This window comes from Molothrus aeneus, chromosome 15 (assembly GCF_037042795.1).
Source record: "Molothrus aeneus isolate 106 chromosome 15, BPBGC_Maene_1.0, whole genome shotgun sequence".
Taxonomy (NCBI): Eukaryota; Metazoa; Chordata; class Aves; order Passeriformes; family Icteridae; genus Molothrus; species Molothrus aeneus.
The window spans coordinates 15042873-15055122 of NC_089660.1; the positions used below are offsets into that span (position 1 = coordinate 15042873).

Below are 12250 nucleotides of genomic sequence, written 5' to 3' on the forward strand. Positions count from 1 at the left end.
ACTGAAATGATGGGGATTTCTGGGCCTGGCTGTTGTAATATTAGACTTTTTCATGACTGGGAGTATCTAGTTGACAGCCAATCATTATATTTGAACAGTTAGGATTGGTTTTCCCTTGTGTTCACTGTTCTGTTTGCCCTTACAGTGTTTTCCATAGAAATATTTCCACTTATTAGCATTAAAAAATTGCCTATGAAGCAGAGGCAAATGATCACTTTCAGTCAATTTCCAATTTTGAAAACAACTGAATTATTAAAATAAACTTTATAAATATTTAAAGATACAATTGATTTTTGTTTTACAAATGTCCCGTGCTGGGAAGTCAGAAATTAGTTTTACAAAAATGATTTAATCATGCTGCATTAATCAAGAGCTTAAATAGGTGCTGCTTTTCAGGCTGGAGGGGTAATGTTCATGCTCTTACTCTTGGAAGATGTAACTGTGTAGTATTTTGAATGTGTATTTTCACTGTTTGGAATGGTTTTATAATCCACCTGGGGAGGAAGGTAGGCAGAGGTGTTGTCCTGCCCTCCCCAGCTGTAAGAGAACTGAGAAGCTGCACTTTATTTCTTTGAGGTGCAGCTCCTAAGCAATGATGTGAGCACAGGAGCTGTTTCAGCTGTCAGACCCCGAGAGGAGGTGATGCCACCCTTGTGAGGCACCTGGGTTTGGCACAAGGTGACACTGGATTGGAAAGAATTGCTCTGTTTTCTCAGGAGTGCAGCAGAGTGTGCAGCAGGGGAAACAAAATTCTATTGTCTGACTTTTCCAGCAGAGGTGGAGAAAGCTTTTTGACAATTGTGTCATCATTTAATGGGCAACACTTTAAATCCTGTGCCACTGTCCAGATTGTCACCTGCTGTGCTCGTGTGTGGTGCTTCCAGTGTGTCCAGTGCCAAATGTGCTGCCACCAGTACCACACACAGTGGGTATGGATTGCCAGAGGTTACATTCATTTATCTGTATCACTGCTTTTTTGGTTTTTTAGAGTCTTCTTGAGAGCCATCAACAAATTTGCAGAGACAATGAACCAGAAATTTTTGGAGAACATGAATTTTGAAGTCCAAGTAAGTATTTGGGGTTTTTAGCTGAGCCAAAGCAGAGTGTGCACATCTCCAGAGCCCTTCCTGGTGCTGTGCCAGTATCAGTTTCAGACTGATATTTACACTTTCAGACAGGCTGTGGATTTGGGTGGGGCAGGATTGGACCATCTTCCATGACATCAGAGCTGGGCTTTGATTATTTATGATAAGGCACCCAAGCAGGGTATTTTCTTCTGCAACTCTGCTCAGGACTGGCAAGGAGAAAACTCTTCTTTTTCTTAGTTAGCCAAGTGAATTCAGAAAGTCAATCTCAGATGTAACACATGGAGTCTTTACAATGTCAGTGCTATGGATGTGGGACAGAAAGAGCTTAACTTTGCTGATTCCTAGAGTATTTAGCACTTAGAATTTATTTTTGACTTCTAGTCTTCTCTGACAAGTCTATCTTCACCTATTTGTTTGTATTAGTTCTTTCTGCAATCATTATTAATTAGGGTTAGTTGGGTTTTTTTTGTTTGTTCAATATCATTCTGTGCAACTGAACTCTTTCACTGTACATTTTACCATGTTTGGCTTCCTTTAGATAAAAATGAAAACATCTATAGTTTTCACATTCATTAAATTGGTATTAAAATGCAAATACACTTTTAGATTGAGGATTTGTCACTAAGTGCTGTGTGATCATGATGTGTGAAATTATTCTGTTTCACCCTTTATGTAAAGTTCAGAACTTTATATTTCATGGTTCATCTCACAGCTTTCAATCTGTTTTAAATGATTCCACTTGTGCTAAAAACTGTTTGGGAATTGGTCTCTTGGTCCTCAACACAAAACCCCTTGGTCCCAAAGAGCTGCAGAGGAGCCACAGAAGTGGTTATACAGGAAGAGTTGGAAAGACAGTACTGAAAAGAAAGGTAAAAGATTCACACTCAGTTACAGTTACATTTCCAAGTAGGAAATGTAGAGGTTTTCCCTGCTTTATTTAATTAAAAATGTTTTACCTTCAAAAGGTGTGATTATAGAAATGTATATATGTATGATATTAATGATGATTTTTGAATCACAACGAAAGATGTTTCTTCCAACAAACTTAAAATACATTTTTTTAGTAAATAGCCCTGTTGGAAACTCTCAGGCCCTTGACATATTTGTGATATAATCTGTCCTGGGCTCTATCAGTTTATTAACAGGCAGTTTATAACCTATTGTTTCTGTAGTACTTGATCAATTTTACTGCATGATGTGTCAGTAATTTTTAAAAGCAGATAACAAAGGCCTGAAGGACATCACCAAGTGCAGAGTACCAAAATCACACAGACAATAAAGACTGGATCTGTCAAAGCTTTATTAAGGTGTACACTTTTTTCAAAGTGAAAGCAGCAGTTTGATCTGGAGCCTTTCTTTCAGCTCTTTCCTGTGGCAATTCTGTGCCTCCCAAAGTGTTATCAAACAACCAGGGATGTTGTGGTTCAACACTGCACCTTGTAGTTCAAGGGGATGCATGAATGCTCTTTTATTCATGACTTGTCAAATATCTGGAGGCTCTGAGGAAGGTAAACAATGTTATAATAAATAAGTGGTGCCCTGTAAAGAATTGTAATACTCTTCATGAGAGACTTTAAAGTACAAATCAAGGTGTTACCTTCCTTTTCTTTCATGAATAAAAGCTCTGCAAACCTTCTAAGAGTTCCTTAAATATACTAATTCAAAAAGTTGCTACTGAACTAAAAAAGGTCTGAATAGTGCAAAGCACATGGTCTAATATCCTTAATTATAAATTTAAATTTGATTTCCCACAGTATTTTTTTTTATTAATACATCTTGGCTGTAAACAAACCTGAGCAGTGGTTAACTCAAAGTAAATGAGACACTAATGTACTTTATAAAATAGCTCACCTTACAGTACAGCTACTATGTAGCTGTATTTCTGTTTTAATTGACATTCCTATAAAAAATAGAAACAAAGAAACTTGCTTTCTCTATTTTGATAGAAACTTTGGAAGAATGTAACTTTGATGTTTGTTAAGAGATCCCCATCTCAGGCAGTCCCACACATCCCAACCCTCAGGTGGGTTTGGGGCAGGACCCTGAGCCCACTGCAGGAGGAGCTGAGTGGGCTGGGGAGAATGGAGCTGCAAATCAGTCAGAGTGTTATTTAAAATAAAAATATGCTTTGTTTACACCTTTGTAAACAAGTGAATGCTTTTACTGTTTGCAGGATGGTGTTCTCAGATCAGATTATTAAGAGTTGGAGCAAAGTCTTAATTAAAAGGAAAATTTGAAAAGCTGTTTAAAGCACAGGGAAACAGATCTGAGGACTTTCACTTGGCTGGGTGGTTGCATGGCAATAAATAGTAGTCAACCAAAGCAAACAAAGCAAGTCAGCTGTGAAGCAGTTGAGTATCTAAGAAAGTGTGATTTAAATCCAGAGAGATGCAAAGAAGAAAATTTTTGCTACTCTAGGTGAGCTTGTTAAATGGAGGAAAAAAAAAAAGGTTCCTGGCCTCTTTCTTGTTTGCAAAGTAAATTGCTTTTTTCATTTATTATGTGATTCAGATAGGAGGGAAAAAGGTGTTACCATTTAGGGACTGGGAAAGGATGTGCTCTCTCTGATCAAAGTGGGTCCAGTCCTTCACTTTAGACCTCAGCATTGCCTTAAAGCCAGAGGTTCAGTGCTGAGGCTGTTGGATAGAGAGAACAATCCCAAAGCCCTGCCTAGCACAGCAGTGAAGGGCTGTTAAATTTCCTGCCTCAGCACAGTTATCCCTCAGATCCACCCTCCCATTTTGGCAGGGAGCCCTTCCCCAACCCCAGAGCTCTGACGCTGAGGTTGTCATTGCACTGGGCAGGCAGCAAGGGCCACAATGGGCCTTTGGCTTGGGGATCTTTGGGTTTGGAGGTAAAAAAATCAGCTGATATCTGAGGGTTTTGTGCCTGCTGGGTGGGGGGTGATTCTCCTTGGTTTGGGTTTTTTTCTGGGTTTGCACACAGAGTGCACAAGGAGTGGATTCAGTACATCAGTGGCACTCAGAGGTCGTGTCCTACAGAGATTCTCCAGTGTCAGCATGCAGCAAAACCTAACACAACAAAGCCAGGTCTGCCTGGAGGGCTTCTGTTATGGAATATTTACTGTTGTGCTGATAAAACAAAGCTGTTAGCTCTAGAGGAAATCATTTTACAGGAGAGAATAGAGTGAAATTTCATTAAGTGATTGACCAAAATAAACCATGAAGTAGGAGTGAAGGAGAGCTCCCAATATTCATGGTGCCTACAGTACAAACAGGGACAGAGTCTTGCATAATGCATGACTCTGCATTCTTCAGTACTGAACATAAACTGGAACATGAGGATTTAATGGACAGAAATCTGGAATTTCAGCAGGAATTATTGGAGTAGGTAAAAGCCCTCAATATTTAGCAGTTTCTATTCTATTCATGTCCCTGGATTTGAAACAAGTTATTTTCTTGTATTTATGTTAGCTATAAAGAGGTTATGTTAAATATTGAAACAGGTTATCTAGAAAGGCAGGGAATATTTTCTCACTCCAGGATTCTGAGGAATTAATTCAGCTGATGACCTGTCTGAAGGATTTTAGCAGCTCCTGCCTTCACAGCTGGAGCAGCTGAACTGGCAGGTGTCCCTCCAGGTACAGAAGAGCTTGTAAGAGCTTGTAAGGACAAGTCTGAAGGCTTGCAACTGTGGAAAGTATTCTAGCTTAAGACCCTGTATTCATGTCTTGGTTTGAAAAGACTGGTGTCTGTAAAGGAAGGCAGGAGCCTCCCTTGAAATGGAAAATGTAACCCCCCCTCCTTCACAATTGCTGTAATTTTGAAATTAAGGGGCTCTCAGGCAAAGATATAGGATCAGGAATAACAGTTCTTTATTAGGGAAGAAAATAAAAAATAAAATAAACAATGCAGTAATAAAAACTACCAGAGTGAGAGCAGTCCCTGCCCCCTGTGTGTCAGGGGGTGGCACAGCCCCATCCCATGGGGGCTCAGCCCTCCTGCAGTGCCAGCTGTGGCTCTGCTGCAGCAGGGATCCTGCACAAGGGGGGAGTTTTCCTCTGCAGCTCCAGGGCTGCTGGAGATGGGCCTGGGCTCCCTCTGGCCATGCAGGGCAGCAGAAGCTGCTCCTCTGGCAATGCAGGGCAGTAGGAAGCTGCTCCTCTGGCAATGCAGGGCAGCAGAAGCTGCTCCTCTGGCAATGCACTGGGCAAAGGCTGCTGTGCTGTCCCAAAGCTCAGATTGGATCCAGGTAGGAATGCTTGGCTCCTCCCCTGGGCGCAGCATCTCCCATGGGATGATGGAACTGGATCAGCCCTGCAGGGACACTCAGTGGCCATGGACAGCAGAGATCTCCTGGAGGGAGGATTGGCTGGGGGAGAGAGAAAGAAAAAACTGCCCCATGGACAGCAGAGAACTGCCCCAGCTCTGACAGATGGGGATAGAACACACACCCCCATTTCCAACCTAAGACAATTCAGGATGACCCTATGGAGAGAATAGAAGGAGATATACTGATTGCATACAGGAAAAAAAGGCAAGCAGTTCTGAGGTTAGACTTTCCCCTGAAGACCATGTCACTCAATGTCTTATTGCTCATTTGACTTCATTGTTGCATTTCATGTCTACAAAAAGTCTGATCAGTGTGATTGCAAATTGCTTATTTTTCTCTTTTCCATCTTTTTGTTTGTTTGCTCCCAATATTACTATAATATTCCCCAGTATTCTCTTAGTTGATTGCAGAGCTGTCTCAGGCAGTGCCTGCACACTGGTGCCCCCAGCCAGAACCACATTATGCAGTTTTATGAGGATTTGTTGTGGGCTGCCTTTGATGTTTCCTTTCCTCTGGAGATGGGGAGTGCTGGTGGTGTAGGGCTCATTATTGGCTTCTCCTGGGAAAGACAAAGGAAATTCCGCCATTGGCATAACATCCAGTCTTAAAAGATGTTGGAATGTTGGGATTTCTGCTGGTTTGTATCAAGTAACAGCTCTTCAGGGATTTGCCAGTTTCAAATGTGGAGATTGGACGCAATGTCCAGACCACTGCTTTGCAGCTGGGCATTTGCAGGGCAGCAGAACAGCTACACCATCAAAAGGTGTAAATTCTGGATTTAGGGTGCAGGAGTTGAGATGGGCTCTTTAGAAAAGGCTTAACAAAGAAACAAAAATCTTAAAAATTGTGGAATATATTTTTGAAAAAGTGTTCTCTGAAGGTCACCCTGGTGTCTTTGTTTTAATTGTAACAAAAACTGTGTTATTTTCTGAACTTTTGCAACACATTCATGGTATCTTCAACAGCTGTCTGAGAGGATGCCATCTGTGGTAAATAGGACAATTCCAGGACATTTTTGTTTCTGCTGGCAGCTGATGTCATTGCAGGGTGTTACCCTGTCCAGGACAGAGCATTTTCACTCTGCTGTCCCTGTCACCTCCTGGCTCCAGCACCTTTTGTCACTGACATATTTTCTGAAAAATCCCTTTGCCAGGATTTTTCTCCTGAGGAGCTGAGAGGCCTCAGAAACAAAATGTAAGCAATGATTATCTGATTGCTTGGAATGGGGTTTGGAGGTTGCTTTACCAACAGGTGCATCTTTGATTGGTTCCATGTGGATTGTTTTTACTTGATGACCAATCATGGTCCAGATGTGTCAGACTCTCTGGTCAGTTACAAGATTTTATTATTTGTTCTTTGCTAGCCTTCTGATGTCTCTTTTCTCTTTCTTTAGTATAGTTTTAGTATGTCATTTTCTTCTAATATAATATAATATCATCATATAATAAATTAGCCTTGTGAGAACTTGGAGTCAAGATTCTCATCTCTTCCCTCATCCTGGGGACTCTCAGACACCATCACAACCTTTGGTTTGGAGTCTTGCCCTGCCCAGGAGGGGTTTCCATACAGGAGGGAACACACCTGCCCTGTGACCATCCCACCCTTGGTGCCACTGGATTCCTGGGTGGCTTTTGAGCCATTCCCTTGGGAATGTTCCTGCTTGGAGATGGCAGGGCCTGACACCCTGGGGCAGGGCAGGGTGACCAAACCCAACCCATTTTGTTGTGCTCGCACATCTGCTGTAGAGCCTCTGCTCTGGAAATGCAGTTATTGATTCCTGCTCCTCCCTCCCTCCCTTAGCACTACATTCACAGGGCATTAGAAAGGATTGCAATTCTATATCCGTGCTGGTAGAGTGATTGTAATTCATATATTAATCACCTATGCTACAGAATTCTATTATAAAAGGCATAATCCAAAATCTAACGTCAGTCTGATTTGAAAGAAAATGCTTATTTTTGTGTTTTCCTACCCTTCTTGCATGAGCTATGCTCCATTAATAACTCAGCAGTAATGAAATGTATTTCAACAAACACAATTCACAAACAGAATTGTGCAGCTTATTTTTTATATTAAAATCTTTTAGAAACCCCAAGATCAAAACCCTCAGAGTATTACAAATACACAGGAGAAAAATGCACACTGCAAAAATCTATGTATGACAGTGACAGACATTGCAGAAACAGTGCAGGGGTTAATAGGGAATGAAACCATTGGGAAATTTAGCTAGAATTAACTATACTGGAAATATGAAAGTGTTGTATTTTTATATGTTATATATCATACTCTGCATTTGAAAATTATCAAATTACAGAGTTTGAAGTTCATATTTGATCCTTCCACCAGCAAATATCAGCTTTCAGAGGTGTGTGAAGGAGGAGGCTGCAGCCTTTACTCCTGCATGATTTTTTAGGATAACTAACAAATCTCTTCTTCGTGAGATGGCTGGAAATTTCCTACTAAATTAATTCCACCTTTTCCAATTCGACAGATGTCCAAAACACCTTGGAATGTTATTATGGGGTTAAGAGAAAACAAAACGTGTCTCATAAGAATAATTTTGGCATTTTAGAAATCTGTTTCCATATTGTTTTACTTCAGAGAGAGACTACTTTATCTCATAGAGTTTTAAAGTTAGTTTTGGTGCTTAAATCCTGTGAGCCTGTAATTTGAATATGCAATTGAAAGGAAAAGGAATCCATTTTTCAGCCATTTTGGGGTACTCTGGGGGTGGAAGGAAAAGTTTTATATAAATAAGGAGATTGAGTCTGTGGAGTGTGCCTCTGACAAAGGTGACACTGACTTGGAGCCATTGAATGAAATAAGAGGCCATTTGGGAATAAGCCTTCATTTTCAGCCCCACAAACTAGAACAATTTGAGGAATTTTCCATTTCACTGCTATAATTGACACATACAGAGTGTGCTCCCTGCACATCAACAAACACAACTTCTCAAGGGGCTGAGAACTCCACACTGGCCAAAATAACCTCTTAAAATATTTGGTGAGAGAGTAAAACAGGCCTTTAAGGAAATAAACAACATTTGTGCTGCTGAGCCAGGCTGTGCATTGGCTGCAGGGCTGGGCTGGTGTGTGCAGGGCAGCAGCTCTGCTGGGCACAGCCTCCAAGGGAGGGAGAAATCCACAGCAGAATCATCCTCAAATTACAGAGGACACCTGAGAATTTTATTTATTATGGGAAATGTCTGTGGTTCTGGGTGTGGGATCTGGTTTTCCTGGTTATTTGCACACTGGAGTTTTCCAGGCTACAAAGGGTAGAGGCCACTAAAGTTTTTGATGGAATATTTTGTTTTCAGGCTGTTTGTGTGGGTTCCCAACCCAGGCTTGTATTGCACCACACAAAATGAAGATCTCTGTCCCGTGTTTTGTTCCATCCTTTGAACCACCACTGAATACATTCCTCATTGCCTTTTGCTCTCTCACTGAGCCCTACTGCTGCTTTTAGCTACAGCTGCATTTTTAAGTGTTTAAAGCTGCTGCTGACTGCCTAAAAGCTTCTGAAAATTGTATTTCCTTCCTTAAATTTGGGTTTCCTAGGGAAGTTTCTATTTTCCCTTTCTAGTGTGAGAAGTGCTTGTTTTTAATTGTCTGTAGAACAAATAGTTTGCTTTCAGGAATGAAGGGTTGTGCACTGTAAGCACAGAGACTTTTTGTCTACTTCAAGTACAGACTCAGTACTATCAGCTGTTATTTAGGGATGTATTTTGTCCTTCTTTCATGTGGAGAGCTCTTCACAAATTACACTGGAATTTCATAGAAATGGTAGTTGAATTAGATCTGAAAAGGAGGCAGGAGATGCCTTTTGAAGTGGTGCTCAAATGCAGTGTAACCACATAGGTGCCTTAGCTCCAGTTTGCCAAGCTCCACCAGCATGTAACATGTTCCTCCAGTCCTGCTTTGGTTCAGGGTTTAATGTTGTTGGCCAATGAATATCATTTGAATCTTTTTTTTAGCAATATTTATTCAGCTGCTCTGTTATTAAGAGCAAATGTGTAGTAGTGGTTATTAAAATTCATCTTTCTTGCTTTTCTGCTAATTGCATAGTACTAATGATGTACATCTCTGCATAATATAAAAATATCATATTGCTTGCATCGTTTGGTTTCATAAATTATTCTGCATTATGCATCATTTAATATTATTCCTGCTTTCCTCAAAATTATTATAATTTCCTTATATTCAATTTACAGCTGTGGAACAACTATTTTCATTTGGCTGTGGCTTTTATTACCCAAGATTCACTACAGCTAGAAAACTTTTCCCATGCAAAATACAACAAAATCCAGAACAAGTAAGTAAAATATATCCTTTAGCTTATATCTCTAATTTTCTGGTAAAATGGTAAAAAAGTTAATGATAAAAATGCCTTTCATATTCCTTTTCTCCCAGATATGGAGATATGAGACGTTTAATTGGCTTTGCTATCCGTGACATGTGGTACAAACTTGGTGAGTAGCAAACTGAGCTTCACTGCAACTGAATCTGTCACATGATGTTTTTTCCATTGAAAAATATCTGACATGAAGTGCTTTTGTAAATATTTCTGCTATTTGAACTTAAAATATGTTTTCACTCCTCTGATTAAGCTTGGAGCCAACATGAGATACAGTTGGACCACTGCCAGGTTTGTATTTAAAAGAGAACTCAAAAGCTTCTCTCAGATTTCAAGCATGACTAAAATCAGACATCAGAACCTTATTTTGCAGGATTGAAACTGGATGAATTTTCCCTGAGAGGGTTGCTTCTCAGCCCGAACCTATGATTCTGTCAATTAAGAGACTCAGATGTGGAATCTGCTCGGATTAAAATTCCAAAATAGTTTTTACATTGGTCATCCAGTCAGGTTCTGCTGCTCCTCCTTTGAGAGTTTCTCATTAACTCCTTTGGGATCATTTGTTATTAACTGAACTTAGGTAGAACATTCATTTTATCTGGCAAAATTTTGGTGGGGCATTCGCACTGAAAATTCACATGGCACACACAGGGGAGGAATATCAGACTCAGGCACTCCTTAGTGTGGAACAAGTCTCACCTGTGTTTTTGAGAAGGTTTTTGTCTCCTCACAAGGTTCAGGCAGCATTGACACTCTCACAGCTCCTGGGTTTGCTGCTCTGCTCCATTTACCAGGGCAGAGTTTGAGCCATGCCTGGGGCCTGGCTGAGCTCTGCACATTTGGGTGTTTGTTACAGCTGATTTAACCCAGATAATTCAGTGTGGGGTTGACAGCTGAGTTCTGTGGATGGTGTTCCTGTTACTGCTGCTGATTTTGGGGCATTGGTTGGTTTGATTCATGGCTGCAATGTCTAATTTTATTGTAAAAGCCAGTAATGGTTTTCTCCTTTACAGAAAGGTTACTCCATGTGACATTACCGTGTCCTGCTGGTAGATTTGGGAGGTTTTTAGGGTAACCTATTACTTTCTAGTCTAAATATTTATAAGGATGTGTTAAAAACTTTAAAAATTGAGTTCTTCCCTGAAAATATCAACTCCTCTGGCATTCCTGCTTATTCCTGACACTGCATTCTGGCACCCTAGAAGGAGACAATGTCCATTCACATGCCCCCAAGCTTTTGAGAAGAAATGAAGTGACTGAGTTGTAAGACTTGACCAACACAGATGGATTCAACAGTACTTTAAATGATTGCAGCTCCTAGATGTCTTCCTAAAAATATCCAGTTTGCTCTTCAGATATTCAATTTTTGGTTTTGTTTCAGGCCAGAATAAAATTTGCTTTATTCCGGGGATGGTGGGGCCCATCTTGGAAATGACTCTTATTCCAGAAGTCGAGCTACGAAAAGCCACGATCCCAATTTTCTTTGACATGATGCTGTGTGAATATCAGAGAACAGGAGAATTCAAAAAGGTAATTACAAATGCTCTGTGTGAAAATGCATTTAAATGTCATGTACTCAGTATTTCTGGTACATGTTTGGCAAGTGAACTTTTCTGACTACACAAAGTGAAATCTCAAATATTGAGAACCAAAGAAAAAGCAAGTGTGGGATCTCCAGAGTGACTTAGCTTGACTTAGGCAAAACTTGTTGCATTAACAGCAAGAAATAGATGGAATAGCAAAGAGATCCAGGGAGATTTCAGGATCTTAATCCAGATTTTCAGGATTTTACTGGAAAAGGTTCTGAGCAGCAAGACTTACATTGAAGTCAGGCCTTCATTAAGTAGGAGATAGAATTAAATGACCTCTAGAGATCCTCTATAATCTAAATATTTCCTTATACCTCCTCCTTGTGACATAGATATTGGTAAGCCAAAACTTCCAGGTTTTAATATCTGACAGGAGTAGCAGCAAATAGTTAATTATATGTTATCAAATTTATCAGGAAACTGTACCTTTTTAAATGTTTATTGTGAGAAAAAAAAATCACTGTGGAGAACTGAAATTCCTGGAGTGTTTTTGGCAGTCATTTTGAAAGGAAAAAGGATTTCTAAGTCGCCGCAATGAAATATTTTTGACTGATGGAATAGAACTGGGGATGGTGGGGCAGGGCACTGGGGATTCTAATCTAAATTTCCTGCCACTGCTTGCTGTGTCTGCCTGGGCAGTGGAATATCCATCCCTGTCTGACATCTCCATTCTCCTCAAGCTCTTTGGGCATGGAATCACCTTGTTCTGTGTTTGCACACTGCCTCCCACAGTAAATTATAAATTGCATATTCAGCTCTGCAGTACACAAATAATTAATTCAGAGCAATCTGTGTAAGGGAAAATGACAAACAAAAAGGCATCATTTTAGACACATGTAAATATAAATATCTCATATACCCAGCTATGTTTAATACTTTAAATCGTTTGGGGCATTTCTGTGTCAATGAAGTGTGGAACAAATGAGC

At 40.2% G+C, this 12250-nt stretch overlaps 1 protein-coding gene across 1 annotated transcript in view; it reads left to right on the forward strand.

Moving 5' to 3' along the window:
• DOCK2 (dedicator of cytokinesis 2) overlaps window positions 1-12250 on the forward strand; it is a 161462-nt gene that overhangs the window by 113938 nt on the left and 35274 nt on the right. Inside the window, exons 30-33 of the mRNA XM_066560488.1 lie at window positions 989-1067; window positions 9592-9692; window positions 9791-9849; window positions 11116-11264. Coding sequence (XP_066416585.1) covers window positions 989-1067; window positions 9592-9692; window positions 9791-9849; window positions 11116-11264 — 388 coding nt within the window. The remainder of the gene's footprint in view (window positions 1-988; window positions 1068-9591; window positions 9693-9790; window positions 9850-11115; window positions 11265-12250) is intronic.